Source organism: Podarcis erhardii (assembly GCF_964252035.2).
Source record: "Podarcis erhardii genome assembly, chromosome: 9".
Classification (NCBI taxonomy): Eukaryota; Metazoa; Chordata; class Lepidosauria; order Squamata; family Lacertidae; genus Podarcis; species Podarcis erhardii.
In genome coordinates, this window is record NC_138512.1 from 76,138,868 (window position 1) to 76,166,624 (window position 27,757).

At 46.3% G+C, this 27,757-nt stretch overlaps 1 protein-coding gene and 1 long non-coding RNA gene across 3 annotated transcripts in view; both read right to left on the minus strand.

Moving 5' to 3' along the window:
- Positions 1-27,757, minus strand: part of GFRA4 (GDNF family receptor alpha 4) — a 139,192-nt gene that overhangs the window by 25,320 nt on the left and 86,115 nt on the right. Inside the window, exons 2-3 of one of the 2 annotated variants that reach the window (XM_081877042.1) lie at positions 27,226-27,501; positions 504-584 (exon numbers count right to left, since the gene is read on the minus strand). In XM_081877042.1, coding sequence (XP_081733168.1) covers positions 504-584; positions 27,226-27,501 — 357 coding nt within the window. Of the gene's footprint in view, positions 1-503; positions 585-27,225; positions 27,505-27,757 lie in introns of both variants that reach the window. The other variant, XM_081877041.1, reaches the window with a different exon arrangement.
- On the minus strand, positions 9,772-10,582 carry LOC309349338. Its single transcript, XR_014159858.1, has 2 exons — positions 10,023-10,582; positions 9,772-9,954 (listed from the first exon to the last, which is right to left on the minus strand). It is a non-coding gene; the product is annotated as an uncharacterized lncRNA (long non-coding RNA).

Here is a 27,757-nt window from a genome sequence, read left to right on the forward strand (position 1 = left end):
TATTTATATACTTTACACAAGTTTTTTTTCTTTTAAGAGGGAAAAAAGGGAACTTACCAGGAATATACAATTCAATACTGAACTGTATATAATAGTGAGAGGCTCACACAAGCCTGCAACCAGCTATCTGCTGTGCGTTTAAAAGGGGAATGTGAAACTCTGTCAAGTAAAGGAACTTGCCAGCGCAAGTTAGGAAGGATATTGATAAACAAGATATCTTCTCCTGCCTCCCTGAACATTCCCACAGAACTGGCCACTGGTGGAAAAACAAGGTGGCCTCTGGAGGAACTCTGAGAAAGAAGTAAGGAGCAGAAAACGTTTGATTCTCCTGCTTTATGTCAGCATGGGCAGAAATCAAACAGTTCAGGAAAGTGAAAAGGCTTTGCTTGGCGTCTTGGAGAGAGACTTCCTGGGATCACAGGGGAGCTGAAGTCCATTTTCCTGCCTCTTCTAAGTGACTGCCTGGGGCTAGGGACAAGGGGAACATCCCTGCGAAGGCATACCTGCAGTGATGGAAGCCAATCGGACGTAGTCAAAGCCCCTCACGAAGGGTTCGTAAGGGGAACTCTCCATGACGTTCATGCCTAAGGAAGACAGAAATCGATGTCATAGGAGGAAAATACCACTGCAGAAAGAAACAGCCCAGAACAATTTACAATCGCAAAAACAAGGCGGGTCTGGAAAATATACACCTCAAGTGTCAAAAGCCAGGGGAGAAAGAGGCGCGTCTTCGGCGTTCTCCAAAAGCTGTATGGTGAGGGCACCAGATGCATCTCTGTGGGGAGGGAGTTTCACAGTTTAGGAGCCACCACGGGGAAGACCCTGTCCCAGCCCACCCCACCCTGAACCTCTGAGGGTGGAGGAGCTACCAGGAGGGCCCCCTACCAATCTCAGCACCCAAGGTGGTCTGATGGGAAGGAGGTGGTCTTTTAGATATTTGGGTCCTGAGTTGTTTAGGGCTTTGTGAGGACCCAGGAATGAACAGTGCAGCTGTTTTAAAGCAGGTTATATGAGATGTCTATAGAACCCCAACCAGGCCACTGAAGTGCAGGTGGGTTCCCATGAGGCAAGACACAGCAATAACAGCAAGAACTTTATTGAACTAACAGAACTAGACAACAGGGGCAGAGCAACTGCTTATATACATTTCTGAAGGCCTGGGCCACTCCCACTCCGAACACGATTGGCTGTCTAAACTTCCAAGCTGCGAATCATAACTCAGAGTTTTAAGGGCCAATGGCAGGGACCCAAATCCTGAAATGTTCTGTGATTGGATATCGTGTATCGAATCGGCAAACAGAGACCCCTGAATACATAACAGCCGCCAGCGTTCAGGCGATCCTTAAGGCATCCAACTGATGTTAGACGAACGGAGCTTTCTGGACCGTCTTCAAAGGCAGCCCCACGTAACCTACATTGCAGTAGTCTAACCTGAAGGTCATCTGAACATGGGCCCAGGCTACCTCCACCCAGTAGGGGTTACAGCCTGCGCACCAGGCTTGCCAGGGAAATGAGGTCTGAGAGGCTTCTCAGTGGGGAATCTGCATGTGTCTTTTTTTATTTAAAAAAAGCCTTATTGTTGGATTGATTTCACAGCTTTCTCTTTGATAATTTTCCATGAGAGTGCTTCTTCAGCCTTCTATTTTATCTCTCCCCTCTCACAAAACCAGGGGCAGAGCTATTTTGAACAATAAGCAATTTACCATCCTCTGTTTTCCGAAGCAGTAAAAATTGTGCAGTTCCTTAAAAAATATATTAAAAAACTGGGGGAAAGGAGGAGAGAGGAGAGGGGGGGGGAAATCTATAATTGCTCAAATAAATGCATATTGCTGGAGTACGCTACCGCCATAGCGAGGAGAAAAGATATGTGGAAAGCAGAGAGAAACTCAGCATGGTTGTAAATCAACATGCTTTTAATGGTTATATCAACAAATCACTATGCACATTTCCTTGGGGGTGGGAGCCGGGTGGTTGGGAAACTGAGGCACCCATGGGGAAAAACGGATTAAAATCAATGATTGCAAATGAAGGCTTTCTGCTTGGTGATCTAAATAATGACGGCTGGGGTTGGTTTCAATCAATTCTCCTTGCCCAGCAGCTGATCGTTGATGTACTTCCTTGGTACTCCCATTCACCTCTTGCCACTGGGATAGCCTCAGCGCTGCTCAGTTTCCTCCGAAACTCAGTTCCCTCCCACCATTTCTCCATGGAGCTCAAAATGGTGCAGGCAGTTCTGTCCCCTCTCCTTTCTATCCACAGGGAGGTTGGGCTAAGAGTAAGTGACTGGCCCAAGGCCGCCCAGCAATCTTCATGGCTGAGTGGGGACTTGAAACCTGGTTTCCCAGCCCCTAGTCCAGCACTCTAACCATTAGGTAACACTGTCCCTCTTGTAGTCCAGGGACAGGGAGCATATGGTTCACTGGGTGTTGTGGGACTTCCGGCACTCATCAATCCCAGGCCAGCAGAGCTAGTGGTCAGGGATGGTGGCAATTGTAGTGCAAGGGGTGGGGAACCTCTGTCCTAGACACCAAATGTAGGCCCCCCAGGTCTCTCATTGACTGGCCCTTGGGTACCTGCAGAAGCCGCACCCCCTCCATAGGCCACACCCCTCTTTGGCCTTGCCCTAAACCCTCACCTAATGATTTTGCATGTTCTTGAGCTTTCTTCTTCCAAGCAATCGGAGACTGCGCCTGTGTGCGCCTCCTCTGCTCTTTTCATGCATCTTCTGGTCCTGGGAGACCAGTGGGGAGAGGAGCTTGTTGCAGCAGGAGGGGGAGACACCTGTGACTCTTCACCAGCCAGATTGAGCTCTGCCTCTTGGCCTCCCCTGCCCCCCGTTTCAGCTTGCTTGGATGAAGAGGGTGGTACATGGAACCCTCTGGACAAACATAGCCTACGGTACAAAGGTACGAAATGTAACCTGCAATCCACTCTTTCCTCTGGCCCTGTGCATTGTGGGCATGCAGCCCCTAAAAGGTTGCCCAGGAGGGAATGTGGCTCCCGATCCGAAGATGGCTCCCTTCCTTTACCCTCAGATCCGCACCATATATTTAAAGTACACCCGTCACACATGTCAGAAGCCGGTAGTAAATCACACTGTTCAGAGCTGGAGTTAACTCTTTATTAGCAAGAACACAGTCTTCGCAGACTTGGCTGAATGTCAGGCCTAATGGGCACAGCAGGTCATCCCCAGTAGGTCTTGCCCTATAGATCAGTTGCTGAGACGGAAAGTTGCTGCCTCCCCACAACCATCTAAGTTTGCTCCTCTCCAGGGTTTCCCCCAAGCAACCAGAGACTGTGCTTTCCTGCAGCCAACCAACCTCTCCCCTGCCCTTTTCATGCCTCTTCTGGTTCTGGGAAAGCAGTGTGGGGAGCCTGTCACACCAGGAGGGGGACTCTGCACCAGTCAGACTCATCTCTGCCTCTTTCCTCTCTCCTCTCCTGCTTCAGCCCCTGCCTCTGATTTTGGACTGCTTTCTGCCACAGACTCTCCCAGCTCACCAAGCCCTGTTACCCTTTCAGCTTCTGACACCTCCTCTTCTCAGTCTTCTCCCTCTGACCATTCATCATTGTCCCACCACCACCATCCTTGGCTCTGAGCCTTTCCCCTTGGTGGTTCCCCAGCTGGTTTCTCCCACCATTCCTCTGCGTCCAACCAGTCATGACCGCACATTTCATAGAACTGTAGATTTGGAAGGGACCTGCAAAGGTCCTCTAGACTAACCCCTTGCGAAGCATGTGGTTTCCCCAAAAGAATCCTGGGAATCGTAGCTCTGTGAGGGGGCGGGAAGCTACAGTTCCCAGGATACATTGGTGGAAGGATAAGTCGTGCTTTAAATGTGCGTTGAATGTGCTTTCAACGTCTAGTACGGATCTGTCCTTCACTGCTTTGCTGACCTTGCTGTGGGTTTGCTCGCTCGGCTGGTCGCTCAACTCGCAGCCTTAAAGTCTCTCCACCCTGACTTCACCCCCTTCCATCTCCTTCCGTTTACTTCATTGGACGGCACATGTGTTCACATCCATTTGCGCCTTTGCAATCCATGCACACACACCACAACATCTTCTCCTTGTGGGCTGCCCTTTGTAGTGGAGCTCTGCGATAATGACACACAAGCCTGGCAGATAACTCCCTGCAGAAGACATCAAGCTAATTATATTCAATCAGTCGCTCCCCCTTTCATCTGCTCCAAGGACCGTAAAATGTGCCAGTGTAGCCACTCATCTCACTGGGTGTTATGGAGGTAAATAGTTTTTTCAGCAAGTTTTTAATATATGAAAAACAAAACAGCCTGGTGTGTGCATTTTGACATTTATATGGTCTACAGAGGCAGTTTACATAAGGGGTCTACTCTGCAGGGAGGGAACCAAAAAATCCCCGCAGATTTGCATGCATTTGTCCTCCTATAATTATTTACCTCTGTTGCTAGCCGTGGGGGAGGGCCACTCACTGAAAATGATTGGCGGCAGGCTGGGGCCAGACAAAAGATAGTCTTTTCTTTACACCCGTAATTCTCGGATTGAATTATCGGCTGTAAGATTCAGCAATGGCTTCTGGATTCGAGGGCTTCCCAAAAGTGGCCGTCAGACTTTTGGTGAAGTCTATCTGCAGCTGTTAGGGACATGGGTGGCACTGTGGGTTAAACCACAGAGCCTAGGACTTGCAGATCAGAAGGTCGGCGGTTCAAATCCCCGCGATGGGGTGAGCTCCCGTTGCTCGATCCCTGCTCCTGCCAAGCTAGCAGTTCGAAAGCACGTCAAAGTGCAAGTAGATAAATAGGTACCGCTCCGGCGGGAAGGTAAACAGCGTTTTTGTGTGCTGCTCTGGTTTGCCAGAAGCGGCAATGCGAGCTCACCCCGTCGTGGGGATTCGAACCGCCGACCTTCTGATCGGCAAGCTCTAGGCTCTGTGGTTTAGACCACAGCATCACTTGCATTCACACACACACACACACACACACACACACACACTGTTTTCATTTGATCAATGATTACTTTTAAAATTACTGTTTTGTCTATGTTTTTAGCGATTCTTGTTTTTATCTGTAAGCCACCTTGAATTCCATCAGAGAAAAAGGTGGGTATAAATAAATTAAAAATAGTAATAGTAATAGGGTTGCCATATTTCAAACAGTGAAAATATGGACACGGAAGTTTGCAAAATCACACACACACACACACACACACACACACACACACACACAGTTTTTGAGCTTTTCTTTGGGGGGGGGGGAATTTGCCAAAATATAGACTTCTGACAAGGGTTGCCTTACACCCAGATTTTCCCGGACATTTCAGCGATTTTCATCTGAGCCCTGCTTCCAATGCCTGATTCTTGCTATGTGTGGGAGATTCAGGGTGTATGGCATCCCTTAATAGTAACAACAACAACAACAACAACAACAGCAGCAGCAACAACAACAACAGGGATGGAGGCATAATTAGAGGAAAACAGCAGTTTTAAACAACAGCAGATGTTTGAGCAAAGCAGGCATGGGGAGACCCTGAGGGGGTTGTTGTTTTAAAAATGTAAACCAACCCTTTTTTAAGCAAGGTGAAATAGCACCGCAACATAACATTTCATAGGAAGCTGCAGGATGGACGTGGCTTGTGTGATAGGAATGTTATGGTCTTAGATATATGGCAATGTTCATAACCACACGTACATAGATCAGCACAGGAAAGCCAACCTGGAACCATTTTGATTCCTAAACTGAGCAAATGTTTCTCTGCATGGTCAAAATGGAAAAGCCTCCCCATTGTCTCTTCCTTCACGAATCCTGTCTTAATCTGTGTTTGAATAAAGGTGTGAGCCTGTGACCTGGCCCAGGAAATAAGTATTTTACCACTACAAAAGAATGGCCAGGCTCCCCAGGAAATCCAATCAAGTAACCTGCCAGACAGAAGATAAACAAGGACAAGAGAAAAACAACATTTAAATTTCTGTGATGTAGGTGGGATGTATCTGAGGGGTGGTCTTAGGTTACACCCCTTCTGTGATGTATGCATAATGTTTCTGGGGGTGGTCTTGATCTACAGGGTGGCAATTTCAAAAGTCTTTATAAGGCCTTGCACGCCATTGTTCTGGGTCCTCCTCCTCTCCTGCGTGTGAGGGGAGTACCCTGTTGCAACAGATCAATAAAGATCAAGCTTACTAGCTGCTTTGCTTCTCAATATTCTCTGGTTGGCCTCTGTTATTTTCTCCTACCAATAGGGAACCTATGTAAGGACTCTATATGGGCTCTTGGATACCCCATAAGGGAAAAGGGCATATTTTTATTTACAACAGATGGCGACCACGCACGAAGGGACTTTTGGTTACCCGGATTCTGGAAGCGAGGAAGGACTGGTTATCCAGCGCGCACCAGGCAGTTTGCCAGGAGGAATAGCCAGTCTTCCATCGATCCCAGGGTCTGGAAATAACTGGAGGTTCAGCGGGGCTAACCAGAGGAAGCAACGCTTGATCAGGCCGGCCTTAAACAACCAGTCAAGAGATCGTGGGATCACCAGGAACAGCGCATGCGGAAGTGAGTATTAAGTAGGAAACACGGGTAGTGGGTTGGGTTCTCTAAACCACAGCAACCAAAATTCTTTAATTCTTCCTTTTCCCTTCAAATCTAAAATTTCTACTTTTTCCCTCATCTAAAAATTGCCTTCTCCTTTCTGTCCCCTCGATCTCAGCACCAGCTCTAGCCCTTCGGAGTATGCCCAGGCAAAAGTTGTGTGTGACTTCTTTCATTTCCCTTCTACAGTCTATATGCGACCTATTCCTTCGGAGTTTTGCCCAGAAAAAGGTTGTGCTTTTTCTTCTGTTCTGAAAACTATAACTCCCAGGTGCAGCCGCACCTCTGCCATGGCGATCTTTGTTAGAGATGACCTGTGAGCAGAGAAAGCAAGGGCACCTGATTCCTTTCCTTCTTTGTCATTTCTGAGTCCCAATCTGGCACTGCGCTGCGCAAGCGTCCAGTAGGGAACTCTCAGGTTAGATTGTAAGAGGCAGGAGGTTGCTGTGGGCTCCCTGGCTGAGTAATGACCATAGGGGGGGTTTGAGATCGCTGACCGCACTGTTAGCTTAGTAGCCAGGGAAGGCCAACAGCTGTACCAGCCTAGTAAGTCAGGCCAGACGAACGGCGGTGTGTCACAGTACTAATTCTCGGAGTTGTCCAAATTGAGTGTACTGTGGGTTATTTATTGTGTTTCCTGAAAAGTGGGGATAAAACCCCGACTGCAGTATAAAAGTAAAAGCTAGCGCTATTAAAATTCTTAAAATGGATGAACCTCAATCAAAAGAAATGAACCTGCAGACTCCTGATGGGAAAGAAGCCCAGTTGGTGCTTACTTCCCGCCTGGACTCTGACAGTCCCCTTCAATTTGTGTTTGAGAAACGTTTTTCCAGTGTTTAAATTGTACTTAGGTAACATCCAGCAGCTGCTTATCTTAAATGTGCCATCTAAAATAAAAATGCAAGCTTGCTCCAATTCTAAAATCTAAGGAAGCCATGTTGAGCCTTATCAATCTAAAAGAAGACAAAAATGATAATGAAGTGTGCAAATGTTTGTTATTTGAGAGAGGCTCAAAAGAGTCTTCCTCCTTGTATGTACTTCATTAAGCATATGCCTATGAAAGTATGGTCTTCCTTCTAAGAAAAATATCTGAGTCCAGTTTTAACTTTGATTTGGTTGGACAGAAGAGTTATTGTAAGGCTCCTGATATCAGTCTCTATAAGACTTCCTGGCCTCTTTTCTTAGAAAATGCCCCTCCTTGTTTCATTCTGTCTCTTTCAGGGTTTTTTTTCCTTCTTACTTCTGTGCCAGGTAAATTTACTCCCGAGTAAGCTTCCTTTAAAGGAAACTGCAAAGGGGGGGGGGCATAGATTAGGCTTACTATTCAAAATTGTCAATTTGTATTCCTTTTAAATCAAATCTATGGCTGTTTTAACTATGCTTTATAAGAGATCCTCTCCCTATCTTAGGAAAAATGTTCACTTCAATCTTCCTTTAAAGATAATTTCTCTAGGAACTTGCACTCTCACTCAAACTATCTCAAGATCTGCTAAAAGGGTTCTGTATAAAGTTGGGTACTTTTATTTTCCTCTTCCTTAGTATATGATGGGTGCATGGCTTGTGATAGGCACATGGCTTGTGGTCTCTTCCCTAGTTGTGTCTGTGTACATAGGTATGTGTGTGTTTCTGGTAGTACAAATCTTGCTATGAACCCTGTATTTTAGGGTTGGACTAGATGACCCCAGGTCCCTTTCAACTTTCCCAATTTGTGGCTGATGAGTTGAAATTCAGCCCAGATTTGCTCTTTGTTTTTTTTAAAGGTGAGAGGTGAAAGCCGTGATGTTTTGAAGCAGAACTGGTGATATCAGGCATTTGAGTGATTACAGTGTTTATCATTTTGTCTATTATTTACAAAAATCAGACTTAAAAGTCTACTCAAAGTTTAAGCACATACAAATTCATATAATCAAGTAGAATGAGCCTTGACATATAATTGAGTAGCCTTGACCAATCCTGTAAATAAAGGGCAGGAAAAATTTTTGTCTGCAAATGGTAAGGCTGTAATGACTGAGAATGTTAAAAAATCCTATGAATTTTGACTCTCTGGCCATTTTCTCCCATATATAAGGGCGTGGCATTGTTCCGCGAATGACCAGAGGGAAATCACACAAAATGATAACCCTTTCCTGTAAATAAAGGAAGCACTCCTTTGCTTGGGCTGCATGAAACATGATCCCTTAGAAAACTTCTAGCTTTGGTAAATGCTTGAATTGCGGAGTTTCTTGTTTTGTTTTAAATCTAACCCTATTTTTTTAAATCTACTCCTTACCCTTCCCTTCTCTTATTCAAATTCTAATCTTATTCAAATTCTAATTCAGCCAAAAGATGGAACATTTTCAATAGTATAAAAGGTTTGCTGAGACATGAACTCTGCACATGCACAGAGGCTAGATCAGCTAAGAGAAGAGAGAGAGAGAGGGGGGGAGAGGAAGGAGGGGGGAAAGAAGGGGGGAGAGGAGGTTTGCAGAGCGTGTGCTTGCAGGCAGAAACCTATCCAAATTTCCTTATGTAAAACTTGGAACCATTGAGGGAAATCACCCTTAATGTGTCTTTTGCTCCAAGGGCTACTTAATCAAGAGGTTGTCAAGTTTCAAATCTAACATGCCAAATTCTTTTCACAGGTAAATATCAAAGCACTCCCACTGTGAGTTCCTCTCTTGAGTAGTTTGCCTCCCCAATGGGATTTAAATTTTATAACAGTTTTTTGTGTGTGTGTGTGTATGCCTATGCATTTTAGGAACAGCATTTCCTTGACTGACTTCTCACATGAAATAATTTCCCCTTTTAACAGGATATGTGAACCCCATTAACAAAGTGTTTGTCCCTTCTTTTCTCCCACAGCACGAATGATAATGAGGGGATGCAGTGATTTAAATACTCTATAAAAAGTAATTGCATTTGTATTTCTTTTCGTCTTTCTTCCCTTAAAGCCAAACAGTCACTTTCTTTCTGTTCAGCAAAACAAGTCTGAATCCCTGCTATATTAGTTTATTTCCCTCTATCTCTTTGTGGCTTTGACACTTTTTTAGGTTACAAATAATCTGTTCATTTATTAATCAGTTTTTCATTGGGTTGTTAGAATGCCAAAACAGATTACTTCAGGTTACTTCAGGTTTCTTTAAAAATTGTGTGTCTTAGCATTTATTTTTTGGTTCCCCATAGGTCAGTGTGTGTGTGTGTGTGTGTGTGTGTGTGTGTGTGTGTGTGTGTGACTTTGGGGACATGTCCATCACATGTTGAAAGTCATTTTCATCAAGTTCTACTTATCAGATAGCACATGCTGAATTTTAAGCCTTTTTCCATTGTTTTCCCATTTTTTAGTCCAGTAGTAATCTGTGTGGTTTTGATAATATCTTTGTATTATTTAATAATAATTCTTTTCTAAATCTGATGTCTTTGTGTCAAATCTGTTTTCATCTGACTGGTAATCTAATTTTTTGCTTTATTTTTTTATTTTTTAACCTTTGTTGTATTTTTTACAGTTCTCTTTCTATACATGTGGAGTAATTTTTTATTTAATAATATGGAAAAAAAACAACAAAAACTAAGTGAAGGAAAGCAAACAAACTGAGCAGATAATAACAGTAATTATATGAAAATGTGATAATAATATTAAATTGAGTAAAATGCTTAACATGCTAAGATTTTATTATTTGCAGCTAATAACTCAAGGAGATTTTCTTGGGGAGGGGGCTTTTGATCCTTCCTTTTGTCTTTTAAGTCCCCCCAAAACCCTGCCCCCTTACAGGATATCACTTCTACAGATATGCAATGATGAAAAGGCAGCAACAACCCCTCAACTCAGTTCTTCGCCATCACAAGACCTGCAACAACAGTTTTCAAAATGCCCACAGCTATCTCTTTCAAAGTATATAGACTGACGGAGGAGTGGGGCTGACAAAGGGGGGAGGAGTTGAATTGCAAGGACATTTTGCCACTTTTGAACCTTAAAAACTGTGCTCCAGGATTGAGAAGATCACAATTGTCTCAAGATATGCAACTGATATTTGATTAGGTGTTTTTTTTTTTTTGTTTTTTTTTGTATTATGTGTTATTATGTAGGAATGTTGAAATGTGTCTGACAGTGTGTTATTTCCACAAAGGGGGTGGGGGCAAAATTCTGTGTGTAATTGTTTCTGTATAACGTAGGGTGCATAACTATGAACAACAGAAGGGTTTGGCTTACACCCCAAGTTTTTTCATGGAGGATTCTCATATATTACATGCTTTCTGATAGAGCAGGCTATATTTAGATTAAGTCAACTGATGATCATATTTGCTTGTCCCACCTGGCACTCTGCAGTGTGCCCATTTATTTATTTATTTTAATTTTGTCACAAAAAAAGATTTTTTTTTTTTATTCAAAGGACACAAATAGTGATTTGTTTTTTCTATACACGAAGTTCCCAGAAAGAAATTACTTTTTTACTATTTCTTTCTCTCTTTGCAGTCACTTTCTTTCTGTTCCAGAAAACTATTTTGAATCTCTTCTATGACTTCTGTATCTCTTGCAGATTCAGTACTGTCTTTAAGTAGCAATTGTTCTGTATTTATTTATTAATCTTGGATTTCCCGTATAGCTGTGAAATTAATCTAACCACAACCAAGTATTCTTGGAACCATGTTTTATCAGGTAGTTTTGAAGCAACACTCTTTATTATTAGAATGCCAAATGGAAATGGGTGTAGATCATGTCTCAAATTTTATTTATTTGAGGACACGTCCACCATACGTGGAATAAGGTTCCTTCACTTTGTTTATATTTCCAACACATTATTTATTTTATTTTATTTTGCTAACATCTGCATATCATTTTCATATAGTTTCCCCCCCAGATTGCACACAGTGAATCTTAAGGTTTCCCCCCATAATTGCTCTCATTTTTTTCATCTCAATTGGACAACCAAATTGTGTGCTTACTCTTCTCTACCAAATTTTGATTTTACCAAGGAGAAGTTTCAAGATCCATGAAAGCCCAGATAACATGAAGGTGGATATGCTTTGGTTTAGCAGGAATGATCCCTTAGAGTTAAATTGACTTATTTGGACAAGTGCCCTTTTTAAGAATGCCTTTCTTTTAACAGAATGGTTTGAAGAGTTGAGAACCATGGGGCAAGATAAATTCAAATTGGACTCAGTTTGAATTGGGCAAGTGTATCCAGGCTGCAATTAGCTTTTTGGTCCTTTAAGTGCAAGTGAGCAACTTCCTAGAGTGCAAGACCAACGCCAATAAAATAATAAAATCCCATAGAAAGGCCAAGGCGAAGACTTCTCTCTCATGAGATGTCCAAACCTGTGGCAGCTATGGTGAATGCCAGGCGACATGGTTAAATGAAAGCCCCGAGGGGATTCAACAGACAGGATGTGTTGCTGTAGCACTATGCCGGTGTGAGACCACAGAAGAGCTAGCTTGACACCTGAGAAACACACAAAAATGGCGAAGGACAAAACACCAACTGCATTTTTCAGTCATTAGTGGACCTTCCTGCAAAATGTAAAGCATAGCCACTATTTAGAAAATGTTTCTCCCAAGAGCTAGAATGCCACAAGTAATTTAGTAACAAAATGCAACATATGTTATTTTTATATGATATATTTATACAAAGGCATCCATTTACAACATACGATGTTATTATTTGTGGGGCAAAAATTTTTAAGAAAAATTCTAGCCCCAAAGGGGGGATAATGTGATAGGAATGTTATGGTCTTAGATATATGGCAATGTTCATAACCACACGTACATAGATCAGCACAGGAAAGCCAACCTGGAACCATTTTGATTCCTAAACTGAGCAAATGTTTCTCTGCATGGTCAAAATGGAAAAGCCTCCCCATTGTCTCTTCCTTCACGAATCCTGTCTTAATCTGTGTTTGAATAAAGGTGTGAGCCTGTGACCTGGCCCAGGAAATAAGTATTTTACCACTACAAAAGAATGGCCAGGCTCCCCAGGAAATCCAATCAAGTAACCTGCCAGACAGAAGATAAACAAGGACAAGAGAAAAACAACATTTAAATTTCTGTGATGTAGGTGGGATGTATCTGAGGGGTGGTCTTAGGTTACACCCCTTCTGTGATGTATGCATAATGTTTCTGGGGGTGGTCTTGATCTACAGGGTGGCAATTTCAAAAGTCTTTATAAGGCCTTGCACGCCATTGTTCTGGGTCCTCCTCCTCTCCTGCGTGTGAGGGGAGTACCCTGTTGCAACAGATCAATAAAGATCAAGCTTACTAGCTGCTTTGCTTCTCAATATTCTCTGGTTGGCCTCTGTTATTTTCTCCTACCAATAGGGAACCTATGTAAGGACTCTATATGGGCTCTTGGATACCCCATAAGGGAAAAGGGCATATTTTTATTTACAACACTTGTGCCTAATGTTGTGTAGCCACCACTTCCCAAAAGAGCTTTGGGATCATGCTGGATACAGAAGGAGTGGGAAGGTGCTCACAGCCTCAGTCCAGAGGGGAAGACCCCTCCCCCCAATATGCACCCTCTTGCTTGGATGAGGACAATTGCCTATGTAACGACGAGGGCCACTTTTTGTCCTCAGACAATTTCACTGGCGCTTGCAAATGTGCAGGTTCCCGAAATGCAATCTTTGCTTTTATTCGGCGTTGAGTAAATAATACGCTCCACAAATTCCCAGGACAAGGGCTTTGATAATTGATTGTGTAAATGGCTTCTTGGAAGCCTTTACGGCCTCTGGAGGGTTCGCGCCTCTGAAAGACGAGGCTTTGCAAACAAGCCGGCATTGTCTTGGCTCCCTTCCTCTGATACTCATCCATCAATCCTACGTTTGGGGGACAAGGCGGAGGGCAATTTCTAAGAGAAACAACTCCTGGAGACCCAGTTCTCATGCCGGAGAAAGATTGGGAGGAATCGCAGGAGGCCAAAGCGGAGCCGGCTGTAGAATCGTTTTTAATAAGAGAAGCCGTCAAAAGGGGGATGCGCTAGGATGCCAGAAGAAAGGGCATCTTGGCGGATATTATTTTTTGTTGCTATCAGGTTGCGGGTCCACGTTGGGGGCAGGAATCTGGCATCAGTCTCTCGGAACTGCTCTCGGCTTCATTCGACCACCATGAATCACGTTTGCTGTGCTGCGCTGCTGTTTTCCCAGTCCAGGGAGACCAGATTGGCTGCAGCGTGTCTGCCCACCGATTGCCTTTCAAGCTTCAAGGCGTTGCGATGGGGTCGTGTTGGTGCTGTTGCAGCGAACATGATGGGGGCAAGGAGCTCTGTGGTTGGTCAAGCGCTCTGTACACAAAGTCACCTCCTGCATCTGACCTCCGGGTAGAACTGGGAAAAGCTCTCCGCCTGAAACCTTGGAGAGCTGCTGCCAGCCAGAGTAGGCAATGCTAGAGAAGATGGACTGTTGGTCTAACTGTATAAGGCTGCTTCCTATGTATTCCTAACTCATTATGACAGCCCCCATAGGCAAGGTCTCTGCAGCCACAGCATGTGCTGTGATTCTCTAGCGGTTTGACTGACCCCTCAGAGGTGCACTCCATTGTCTCTTGAGACAGACGGATGTCAACAAATAGCCAAGGAGAGTCCCCAAATGCAGGCAGCTGTGTGTGTGGTTGTTTTGGTGTGTGTATGTATGGAAGTAATATGCCTCTTGTCTTTGTCCATGGAGTTTTCTTGGCAGGGATACTGGAGTGGCTTGCCGGTTCCTGCTCCAGGTGGATCACGTTTGGTCAAAACTCTCCACTATGACCTGTCCATCTTGGGTGGCCCTGCATGGCATAGCTTGTAGCTTCTCTGAGTTATTCAAGCCCCTTCGCCACAGCAAGGCAGTGATCCATGAATGAAATAATTTTTGAATTCTGGTGCTGGAGGAGACTCTTGAGAGTCCCATGGACTGCAAGAAGAACAAACCTCTCCATTCTGAAGGAAATCAGCCCTGAGTGCTCACTGGAAGGGCAGATCCTGAAGCTGAAGCTCCAAGACTTTGGCCACCTCATGAGAAGAGAAGACTCCCTGGAAAAGACCCTGATGTTGGGAAAGATGGAGGGCACAAGGAGAAGGGGACGACAGAGGATGAGATGGTTGGACAGTGTTTTTGAAGCTACTAGCATGAGTTTGACCAAGCTGTGGGAGGCAGTGGAAGACAGGAGTGCCTGGCATGCTCTGGTCCATGGGGACACGAAGAGTCAGCCACGTCATCCACGACTAAACAACAACATGTATGGAAGTAATAGTCCCGGGTCGGAGGAAGTGGGGTGCGGTGGGGGCGGTCTGCCCCCGGTGTCACCACTGAGGGGGGGGTGACAAAATGCTGGGTGGCACTCACTGCGGGGCCTGCAGCGCGCCAGAGCCACACATCTCTCCTGGGAGTGACGTGGTGGCTTGGGCGCCCGCAGGTTCTGCGCTGTCCCAAATGGTCCGCCTGCCCCCTCCCTCTCAGCTGTAGGGCAGCTGAGTGGGAAGAGGCAGGCAGACTCCTCGGAGGCCCCATGGATCCGCCCGATTGGCTTGCTCCGCTGCTGAATCATACCCTCTAGTCTGCCCTGGCCAGACCCCACCTGAAGTCCTGTGTTCAGTTATGGGCACCACGATTTAAGGATGATGTTGACAAGTTGGAACATGTGCAGAAGAGGGAGTCTGGAAGCCAAGCTTTATGAGGAACGGTTGAGGGAAATGGGGCTGCTTAGTCTGGAGAAGAGAAGACAGAGAGTTGATAGCCATCTTCAAATATCTGAAGGGCTTTCACATGGAAGATGAAGCAAGCCTGTTTTCTCCTGCTCCATAGCTTAGGACACAAAGCAATGGATTCAAGTTACAAGGAAGCAGATTCCGACTAAACGTCGGGATGAACTTTCTGACTGTAAGGGCTGTTCGACAGTGGAACGGACTCCCTTGAAAGACAGTGAACTCTCCTTCGTTGGAGGGTTTTAAGCAGATGTTGGAGGGCCATTTGTCAGGGATTCTTCAGCACAGATTCCTTCATGGCAGAGGGTTGGACTAGATGAACCTTGGGATTCCTTCCAATGCCACAATTCTAGGATTCTATGAACCAAGAGAAGTTGGGAAGGCTGACCTCTAAGCACCTGAGACTGGCATGCTCACTGATGTTGTTTTTGAGGGCAGTTTTTCCTTTTACATCATGGGGCTTTTAGAAACTGCTGGCACCTGAGTGAGCTGCAGGATTCAGTCCACCAGGGAACTGATTTCTAGAAGGGCAGCCACAAAACCCATCAGCCCCCACAAAAGCCCAACAATGTCAACACAACCTGCCGCCCTCCATCTATGAGAGTCCCACTAACATTTTCACTCTCTTTTGCTGATTTTCAAACACAATTTCTTTTCTCATTAATTGATGGAGAATAGTTAGAGGGGGAAACGCACCACAGAGCACATTTTTGATGCAGTACCTGCTCAGAGTCTGGCAATCCAACTCTTTTCACATATTGGGCGATGTTTGGGTGCCAAAGACGGGTCTTTCTACCACCTAAGCAATCTTCCTCTCTCTCTCTCTCTCTCTCTCTCTCTGCCTCCCTCACATCGTAATTCATCCCCACTTTTTTCTTTCGCGGCCTCCCTACCTTTTCTTCCAGCCCCCAGTGGTGTTTTATTAATCCATCTATTTCCCAGCCTACGCTTGGGTGCCCTTGTTTTACTCCCGGTTTAATTTCCACGGAGCATAAAACACTCAGAGCCTTGACAAGGCAAGAGTTATGACTCCCAGAGTTAACGCTTTTATGAGGTCCCTTTAAAAACTCAATACTTGCCAAAAATTAGTGGCTTGGAGGAATAAAAAACAGTCCAAGGCTGTAATGCTCTAATTATCACACTTAAGAGCCCATTATAACAATTTTTGTACATGGGTGCGCCCTCGCTGGTCACACCAGGAGCGGAAATCATAACATTGGGAAGGTAGAGTCAATCTTCTGCGAGTCCTGCTAGATGGACGAGGAAACTGAATATGTGGGTAGAAACAGAATATTTGGGTGCTCTGATTCTGTGCCCTCGTATTCCTGATCAGAAAACCAAGCCTTGCCGAGATCCATGCACGGTGCTTTGCAAGCCCCAACTATTGGCTGATAGTCCGTGCAGGCACAAACTGGTCACCTCACCATGTCAGGCGATTGACAGATGGGTGATCCCACCCACCAATCAAACTTGGGCCATGGGAGATTGCGAATTTATGTGTCCCCACAACCCAGGGTTGTATGACCCACTCTGAGAAACCTTGCTAGTTCTGTTGACATTGTGTCTGCTCATCTCAACGTTCCTGGGGTGTTTCTGTTGACCAGGAATGTCCAAATTCACTGTGAAGTTTCACTTTAGGTATACAGGTCAGTGGCATTCTCAATCCTGGGGTCTTGAGCATTGCATAATCCCCGGGGAGTTTCTTCACCAGTTCTTGTGTCCCTAGTAGGACACCCCCTGTTGAGAAACTAGTGTCCCCCACAAACAGCCTGTAATGTCAGTTTTTTTTGGGGGGGGGCATGCTAGATATTGACAAACTGATGCCTCTTGCATAGAGAAAGTATATACTCTCCTTCTGCGATGGAACTCCTATTTGGGGACTTCCCTGGCTTTTTTCTGGCCCACGTAGGACCAGTCTGGATAGTTGGCCTTGGTGAAGATTTGACGTTTTCATCCCCAAAATGTTTTTGATTTGAGTTCCTACTGAAATGAGGCTGCATTTTAATGTTGTATTTTAATCTTGTTTTTAAGTTGTATTTTAATCAATTGTTTTTATACCTGGTGTTAGCTTCCCTGAGCCCGGTCTTGGCTGGGGAGGGCGGGGTATAAATAAAATTTATTTTTATTATTAACCAGAAGTTCTCCTCCCTCTTTCCAGCTATTAGAAGGGCTCACCTATGAGCCAAAGTTAAGACACATCCCAAAGGAACGCAGAAGTCCTTCCAATCAGATCTCGATGACTTGATCATTTGCCAAGGAAGTCTACCGGATCCACTAAGTGAACTGGAATCATGGCCATCAGATAAAGCAGAGGAAGGGGAACAGAAACAAAATGATATGCAGTCACCTCTGGAAATGGTGTGTCAACCCATCTCATGGAGGAGAGGGCTATTGATGACTACTAGTCTAAGGCTATTAGATTTGTTTCAATGAATCTGGGGACACTTTCCAACTTCAGTAGGAATGATAGGATTTTGTATGGGGACTGATTTGTACATATGGGGACTGTCCCCAGGAAATGGGGACATCTGGTAACCTTATACTAGCCACAATGGCTCTGTTTTGCCTCCACAGTCAGAAGCAGCGATGCCAGTGTGGTGTAGTGGTTAAGAGCGGTGGACTCCTAATCTGGGGAACTGGGTTCGATTCCCCGCTCCTCCACATGCAGCTGCTGGGTGACCTTGGGCTAGTCACATTTCTCTGAAGTCTCTCAGCCTCACTCACCTCACAGAGTGTTTGTTGTAGGGGAGGAAGGGAAAGGAGAATGTTAGCTGCTTTAGAAGACTCCTTCTTCTTCTTCTTCTTCTTCTTCTTCTTCTTCTTCTTCTTCTTCTTCTTCTTCTTCTTCTTCTTCAGTTTCAACTGCTGGAAGCCCACAGGAGCAGAGAGGAATCTTGTGCTCGGATCCTTTCCCCAAAGGCATCCAGCCGGCCACTTTGAGAACAGTTCCTCCATTCCCAAATGCAGGTGGGTGGACTCTGAGTCTCCGCCGTTCATCTGACGGCTCCTGAGCACCGCCGGTGCCCTCGGGTTTGCCCAGTCAGAAACTGTAGGAGGTTTCGCCTTCCCATCCGCCTCCTTCCTCCTCTTGCCCTCCCCATTTCCTGCCTCCTCCTCCGGTTTTGAAAGGCCCACACTGAGCTCGAAAAGGGCTTTGAAGTGTTGTCATGCCAACCAGCCACCACAAGATGTGTGGCCCAGAACTACCGGCGAAGGTCACTGAGAACAACATCAGACAATATCTGAAAAGCCAGGAGGGATGCGTTCCGTTTGGAGACTCGCAACAATGGTTTCTCCGCCACCTCCCCTTTCAACAGAAAAACTCTGCTGTGGTCTAAGGGGGTGTCAGATTGATGAATGATGGGGGCCACCGTCCTCTACGGAATCCTTTGGTTTGTCTGCATATTTGTGGGGTGCTCTGCTGACGTTTCCCATTTGCCCCAAAGTTGCGGGGGGAGAAAGTCTTTATGAGAATAAAAGACTGATTATTTCAACACACAGGCTTTCATCTCCGTCACAGCTATGACAGCGAGCACCGCACAGCCAGTGTGTTGATTTATTTAAAATCCTTGGCTCTGCTAATGTTTTTTTCCTTCTTCACCAAGGTACATAATAAACCAAAGATGGCAGGAGGGTTAGGCATACAGCAGTGGGCTTCAATAGACTCTTCTTGTCCAGCAAGGAAACCAAAATGGAAAAGGAAATGCTATTTTGCATGATGGGAAAGGATACTTGCCACAGACGTGCTTCTGCACACTTTTGCAAAATTGTGCACGAACATTCTGTCGAAAACCAGGACATTGTAATCGTAGAATTGTAAAGTTCAAGAGTCCAACCTGCTGAAATCCTATCAGGGGAGATGGGAGCCCAGTTTTGAGGAGGGCTTTCTGGAAAACTCCAGACTGCGACGGACCACAGAGCCTTGCATGGAAATGTTCCCAGTTTTAATCCTTGTCATCTTCAGGCAGGGCTGGGACAGTATTGTTGACTGCATATGCTAATTTATATGCATGGATACAAATTTGCCCTGAGGTATAGTTCAGGCAATAAATGGGGTTCCTAAGCTGCTACCTCCTAACACACCTCTGTATCCAGCCAGGCCTGGACACAGCCATAGAATCATAGGATTTTGGAGCTGGAAGGGACTTGTGAAGTCATCTATTCCACCCTCTGCACAATGTACCTTCTAAATGTACCCTTTGTGGCTTAGGGGGCCCTCGTATTTACGGGACCGCCTCTCCTGGTCTGCCCTGCAGAGGACCTTAAGGTCCATTAATAACCATACTTTAGAGGTCCCGGGCCCTAAGGAAGTCAGACTATCCTCCACGAGGGCCAGGGCCTTTTCAGTGATGGCTCCGACCTGGTGGAATGCTCTGTCCCAGGAGACTAAGGCCCTTCAGGATTTAACCTCCTTCTGTCGGACCTGTAATACAGAGCTATTCTGCCTGGTCTTTAATTTGAATTCAGCCTGATCTTTTATTTCCCTTCTCTTCCCTCCCCCTCCCCTTTTATGAATTTCGGTTCTGTTCGCATTGCAATGAGAAGCTACCAGATCCGTACTTTCTAAAACAATATGGAAAACCAAAATGCCCTGTTCTTTGAAATCCTCACTTCTCTGAATTCTGCAATGCAGTTCTCCGCCGCCACATAATATGTGCAGAAAGGCATATCTTAGGGGTGTGTGTGTGCACAAACACAAATAATTTAGTGAAAGTAACACACACAGATGCATGGGGGAGAGGGGTATCGATGGCTACTAGCCTTGATGTCTATGCTCTGCCTCCACAGTTGAAGGCAACAATGCTTCTGAACAGCAATTGCTGGAAGCCACAGGAGGGGAGAGCGATCTTGTGTTCGAATCCTGCTTGTGCGTATCCTACAGGCACCTGAGTGGGCCATTGGCTTGATGCAACAGACTCTTCTTATGTTCTTATTATATAGGGGGAAACTACCTGCAAAAAGGACTCCATGCACACTAGGCAAAATAGCATTAAAAATTGCTGATGGATTTTCACAGGGAGCTTGAAAAGGAATTTACAAACTGAACTGAAGATTGGAAAAACGAGGATCAGAAAGAAGCAGATCTGTCTGTCCCTAGAGTTTACACACTGGGCCAATCTCCTTCTCTGGACTCTGGGAGGCGTGGAGGTGACAGGGCCCTGCTGCTAGGATCATGACCTTCCACCCCTCCACTCGTAGAGAAGGACATCCGTGAGGGCCTCTTTGCTCAGTGGCAAAGTGACACGGAAGGGAGATATCATGGAGAGCTGGGAGGGAGCCAGAAGGGGAATAAATGTCTGAATAAATGCCAAGAGCAGCCTCTTGTTTAATAGCATGCGTTTAATTAGCCTGTGTGCTTGTTTAATTTGTTATTTGACACTTCAAACGCAGAGGAGATCAATGGTGACAAACTCTCTGTTGAGGACAGCAGAGTCGGGACGGAAGTGAGATCAGGGGGAAACAGCTCCCTTTGGTCAGGATCCAAAGCGCCTCGGTAATGGATGGAACATCAATCGCGCAGCCCACTTCTCACACCAAAGTAGCACCTCCGCTGGGGCTGCTGATGTCATTACGGGCCACATGATCTGGGCCCTGCATGTAATTGGTGCTTTCCTGTGTCGCCAAGGCAATGAGGAGCTAACTACGAGGAAGTAGATTTCATCAGGGGCTGCAACCTGACAGCGTACAGCCAAGCCTACCCAGATATTTAGAAAGTTTAGTAAAGGTAAAGGGACCCCTGACCATTAGGTCCAGTTGTGGCCGACTCTGGGGTTGCGGCGCTCATCTCGCTTTATTGACTGAGGGAGCTGGTGTACAGCTTCCGGGTCATGTGGCTAGCATGACTAAGCCGCTTTTGGAGAACCAGAGCAGCGCACGGAAACGCCATTTACCTTCCTGCTGGAGTGGTACCTATTTATCTACTTGCACTTTGACGTGCATTTGAACTGCTAGGTTGGCAGGAGCAGGGACCAAGCAACGGGAGCTCACCCCATTGCGGGGATTCGAACCGCTGACCTTCTGATTGGCAAGCCCTAGGCTCTGTGGTTTAACCCACAACGGCACCCGCGTCCCTCCTTTAGAAAGTTTACATGAGCTTTAATTTGTTTCGTGCTATTCTATTGTGGTTTCAACTTCCTGTGTTTTAAATTATGGTTGTAAAGTTTTTAGCGATAATTTTATTGTTTTCTCTTTGTTTGGAATCTGCTTTGAGGTTTGTTTTCTGCAATCTAGTGGCATATAACCCTTAGGAAATAAAATAAAATAAGAATAAAGGCAGAGAAATTTAAATACTTTTGGCATGTGAAGGTGTCGATCCAATACTGTATTGTTAGCTGACCATTTGGCAATCGTTATGCCAAGGATGGAGAACTGGTAATGGCCAAGGGCCACATTCCCTGCTGGGCAACTATCCAGGGGCCACATGCCAGCGGTGGGCGGGGCCAGAGGCAGAAGTAGGTGGGGCAACGAATGTTAATTTTACTTAATGCAATAGGCTTGTTTCTAACAACCACTCACACACCCGTCTCTGTCCTATGCCCAGGCAGGCAAGAAGCTCTGTCTGAGTTCCAGGGCAAATTCCAGCCAGGCAAAAACACTCAAGGGGGGCAAAACCTTTGAGGGGTGTGACCTGGGGAGAATCCAGAGGGCCAGAAAGAGAGGGCAGGAGGGCCGCATTCCAGCACTGGCCCTGAGTTTCCCTATCCCTGCTTCACACTTCCTTTTTGATGCATTTTGAACGGGTTGTTAATTGTTAGATTGCTTATGTCGCAGGGCTATTAAAACACCTGCTATATATTATTATGATGCCCTATAGAGTGTAGACTGCTTTGTTTCTGCGGACAGTTCCAACACAAATATGTCTGTGGGAACGGTGGCATAAATAGCTGACTGAAGGCAACTTGCAAAAATAATGAAACTGAATGTTGGAAGGTTCAGGGCAGATAAAAGAAAGTTCATGCAGCACATAGTCAAACTATGGAATAATAATAATAATAATAATAATAATAATAATAATAATAATAATTCCCTAGTTTACTCCCTCCCAATGGGGGCTGCTATGGTCACCAACTTGGATGGCTTTAAAAGAGGATTGGACAAATTCCTAGAGGAGGAGAGAGCTATCGATGGTTCTGCTCTGCCTCCACAGTCAGAAGCAGTGAAGCATTGTGCAGGTTTGGGTGGAATTGATCAATGTTGTCTTACTACAAATTAATACAATTCTTAACGCTAGAACTTGTTGACCTCCAAGGAACAAAGATTCAGGGCAGATAAAAGAAAGTCCTTCTTCACGCAGCACAGAGTTAAACTGTGGAACTCCCTGCCACAGTAGGCAGTGATGGCCACTGAAGTGCAGGTGGGTTCCCATGAGGCAAGACACAGTGATAACAGCTAGAACTTTATGGAACTAACAGAACTAGACAACAGGGGCAAAGCAACTGCTTATATACATTTCTGAAGGCCTGGGCCACTCCCACTCCGAACGTGATTGGCTGTCTAAACTTCCAAGCTACGAATCATAACTCAAGAGTTTAAGGGCCAGTGGCAGGGACCCAAATCCTGAAATGTACTGTGATTGGATATCATGTATCGAATCGGGACATAGGGGCTGAGAATCCTTAGTCCAGACTGAAGCTCAGGCAAACAGAGACCCCTGAATACATAACAGCTGCCAACCTGGATGACTTTAAAAGAGGATGGGACTAATTCATGGAGGAGGAGAGGGCCGTCAACGGCTACGAGTGATGCTCGGAAGCAATGATGCTTCTGAATACCAGCTGCTGGAAACCACAACTGGACTCTTGTGCTGGGATCCTGCTTGCGGGTTTCCTGCTGGCATCTGGTGGACCACTGTGAGAACAGGATGCTGTGCTAGATGGACCGTCAGCCTGATCCAGAAGGCTCTCAGAAGGTTCTTATCTCTTTAAAATAGGTTGTTGTTTTTTTAGTTTCTTGGCCCGTTTAGCAGAGTATAACCTGCACTCACTGTTGGTCCCTTTCCTTTTCTATCTGCCAATCACCCAATCCCACCACCCTTCTGAGTAATACCCCTCCCCACCTTCTCACTATATAGAAGGGTCTGGTGACTTCTGTTTCAGTGTATCTGAAGAAGTGTGCATGCACACGAAAGCTCATACCAAGAACTAACTTAGTTGGTCTTTAAGGTGCTACTGGAAGGAATTTTTTTATTTTGTTTTGACTATGGCAGACCAACACGGCTACCTATCTGTAACTGGTCCCTTTCCAGGGTTTCTTGCTGAGTTCTCTTTGAACCCTAGCTGGAAATGCCACTGGGGATTGAATTTTGAACTCCGCAAATGCAACGTGGGTGCTCTGCAACTGAGCTATGGCCCTTTCCTCTCCCTCTTTCTGACAAATGCTTAACTGCCTGAAAAGCAGGATAAGAATCTTGTTAATAAACAGATTTTAAAAATGGTGTTTGGTCTGCTTCAGGCCAACGGAGGGGTTAAGGATGTCAGAGTGTTTGTATGGAAACGAGAGTGGAAAAGGCCGATGTTTGCTTACTTGTCCCATGTCCACAACGGAAATCAATCCAGGGAACACAATCGGTATTCTCCGCTGGCTGTTGCTTTCAGTCTGCAAACATTGTGCAATTGATCAAATTGCCCCCCATCCATTTGCACTGCGTTTCCTTTGCGCTGAAGTGAGCGGGGCGGAATAAGGAAAACGGTGACGAAATTATGCCATGTACGTAATGCGCAGTGTTTAAATTACGTAATGCCCGGGACTGGCAGGGCTCAGAGGAGTGGTTGGAGAAGTTATCAGGGCCGGAGAGTGATCCAGGGGAAGGGGGGGGGGTTGTAATTTATGGAGTTTGCACCTCCCATGAGGCCAGTGTCAGAGCTGGGAGATGGGGAGCAGTATGAGCAGTTGGGGGTGGAGGAGGAGGTGCAGGATGTGGGGAGGACCAGGAGCTGCAGGGAGGGGCAGTGCCCAAAGGGAAGGGGGTGGCAGCATCCCCTCTGCCCCAGCCCCAAATGTCTCCCAGGACCAGGAGGTATTTGAAAAGGCAAGCACAGAATCAGCTCCCATGCAGGAGTGTGCATTGCTACAATAGTCCAGCTCTGAGCGCAAACCCAGAGCGTCGAGCCAACTGCTTGCCCACCAGAAGCATGTTTATTGGGCCTCAGGAATTACCATTAGTTTGTGCTTTCTCAATAAAGAATTAAGCTACGGGCCATTTGTCCTCCTTGGGATGGATGCATTATGACAATTGCTATTGTATTTATTTACACCCTGCCTTTTCTCCAGACCAGGACTCAAGGTAGCGTACACAGATTAAAGCAACACAGATAGAATACAGAAAGCTGAAAACATATAACAGTCATTGAAAAGCAATTAAACTCTTGCAGAATTAAAGTGTACAGTAGTCATACCTCTTGTTACGTTCGGTTCAGGTTATGTCTTTTCAGGTTGCGTCCCGCGGCAACCCGGAAGTACTGGAAAGGGTTACTTCTGGGTTTCATCACCAGCGCATGCGCAGACGCTCAAAAGGATGTCATGCGCATGTGCAGAAGCAGTGAATCGCAACCCGCACATGCGGAGACGCGGGTTGCATTCTGCTCATGTTGCGAACGGGGCTCCGGAACAGATCCCGTTCGCAACCAGAGGTACCACTGTATAACTCTTCTTAGTCATGTAATGTTGTCAGGGCAGAGAGTGATATAATCATTTTTGGCAGAAGATGAACTGCAGCTGCACACAAACAAGGCAGTACAGAAATTGATGCCTTCTTATGTGCCTAGGATAGAGGTTTTCAACCTTTTTGAGTCCACTGCTCTCTTGACCAACTACATTCTTTCTGCAGCCCCCCTGCGGGGCTCAGGAACCCAGTTATATCACCCCTTGCCTGTGGAGCTGGCAGCATCTCATGATTTTTCAAACGTGCTCCCTTGTGGAGTGTTCCCTCAGCCTCCTCTGCTCTCCCCTCTCCTTGGGAGTCCTCCGGGCAGCCGCTGCGGCCGCCCCTGGTCTCTGAGCTGCCCCCGAAGAGAGATGCCTCCCACAGGCACCATTCACCTGCAGAGTTTGTAGCCAGGGCTACCGCCTCGCCAGAGTGGAGCATGCTCTGGTTATCTCTTGCTTGGACTACTGCAATGCGCTCTATATGGGGCTACCTTTGAAGGTGACCGGGAAACTACAACTAATCCAGAATGTGGCAGCTAGACTGGTGACTGGGAGCAGCCGTGGAGACCACATAACACCGGTCTTGAAAGATCTACACTGGCTCCCAGTACGTTTCCGAGCACAATTCAAAGTGTTGGTGCTGACCTTTAAAGTCCTATACGGCTTCAGTCCTGTATACCTGAAGGAGCGTCTCCACCCCCATCATTCAGCCCGGACACTGAGGTCCAGCGTCGAGGGCCTTCTGGCGGTTCCCTCACTGCGAGAAGCCAAGTTACAGGGAACCAAGCAGAGGGCTTTCTCGGTGGTGGCACCCGCCCTGTGGAAGGTCCTCCCACCACATGTCAAAGAGAAAAACAACTACCAGACTTTTAGAAGACATCTGAAGGCAGCCCTCTTTAGGGAAGCTTTTAATGTTTAATAGGTTATTGTATTTTAATATTCTGTTGGAAGCCGCCCAGAGCGGCTGGGGAAACCCAGCCAGATGGGTGGGGTATAAATAATAAATTATTATTATCATATTATTATAAATAGCTCTGCAAGCATTTGGGAGGCAGAGAGGTGAGAGGGCATCAGAGGAAGGGAGGGAAGGAAATAGGGACAAAGGACAATGTTGCACCACTGACCATCATTCAAGGCACCATAGGGTGCCCCACTGGTTGAAAACCATTGGCCTGGGAGGTGTCTTGGTTGCCTCAACCCCATTAATTCTGAGTGAGGTTTCCTTGCTGTTCCTCCGAGGAGGTTTTGCATGTCTGTTCCTCCGAGGAAGCCAGGAAGAAAGGCCGCTGTTTCCCTCCAGCGCTTATGATACGATATGATAATCTTCATTGTCATTGTCTCATACAGAACAACGAAATTGAAAAATCTACATCAGACATTCAGAAACCAACAAGCCTGCTATCCCAGCTATCCCAGCCTGGTTAACCCCCTAAAAACTCTTATACCCCATAATTAAATACAATATACTCCCATAGAGACTACCTTAAAGGTAAAGGGACCCCTGACCATTAGGTCCAGTCGTGGCCGACTCTGGGGTTGCGGCACTCATCTCGCTTTACTGGCCGAGGGAGCTGCTGTACAGCTTCCGGGTCATGTGGCCAGCAGGACTAAGCCACTTCTGGTGAACCAGAGCAGCGCACGGAAACACCGTTTATTTTCCCACTGGAGCGGTACCTATTTATCTACTTGCACTTCAATGTGCTTTTGAACTGCTAGGTTGGCAGGAGTAGGGACCGAGCAACGGGAGCTCACCCTGGGGCAGGGATTTGAACCACCGACCTTCTGATCAGCAAGTCCAAGGCTCTGTGGTTTAACCCAAAGCGCCACCTGCGTCCCTAGAGACTATTTTACACCGTTTAAAACCAAAATCGCATTTGGATAGAAACTGTTTCTCAGGCGGCTAGTCCTAGTCTTTATAACCCTGGACCTTCTTCCAGAAGGCAGAAGCTGAAAGAGATCATTTCCAGGGTGCGCACTATTCTGCGCTATCTCTGCAGCTTTCTTGTGGCACCTGGAAGCATAGATTTGGTCCAAGGTGGGAAGAGTGCACCCAATTATTTTCTCTGCAGTCTTTACAACCCTGGACAGCATTGTTTTTCCCTTGACCGTGCAGCTCCCAAACCACACACACAGACCATAAGTTAATACACTCTGCACAGTACAATGGTAAAATGCCATCAACAGGTGCTTTGAGAGATTATTTTTCCAGAGGATTCTCAGAAAAGATAACCTCTGCTGTGCTCTCTTCATCAGGTCTTTGCTGTTCATCAGGTCTCCCCATGTGGGAGTGCTCCCAACTCTCCTCTGCCCCCAAACCGCCTGCTCCTTCCCCTAGCTCCCTGCTACGTCGTGGACCTGCGCCGACTCACCTTCCATCAAGGTATGGTGGATGCTCCAGTAGACGCTGAGACAGTGCTTCTCCTTCTTCATGCCCCGTTTGCACTTGCAGCCGTAGAGCTGGCTGGACAGAAGGGCTGTCACTGTGTTCTGACACTGGCTCTTAGCATCCGGACCCAGCTTGTTGGCGCCGTTGCCGGCGATGCATTGCCGGAGGGTCCGGAATTTGGAGCTGCAGCTGGGGTCGTTGGTGCAGGATTCTCCAGCCTGCAGGCAGTCCCGGGCCGAGCTGGTCACATCGGTCATCCCTTCTGGAGGAGAACAAGAGAGCAGGATGAGAAGGTTCCCAAACTGGACCTGTCTTAGAATAGATTGCAGGGTCAACCGGATGCCTGTGGGGAAACCCACAAGCAGGATGCGAACCCAGGAGCAACCCCCTAGCAGGAGCTCACCCTACACCCGAGTAGGACCCTGGCAGAGACACATGCCCGACTGGCATGTTCTCTCCCTCCTGGTCGATCGTTTGGGAGCTTCAAAAACTTTCTTCAGCCCGAACATCACAGC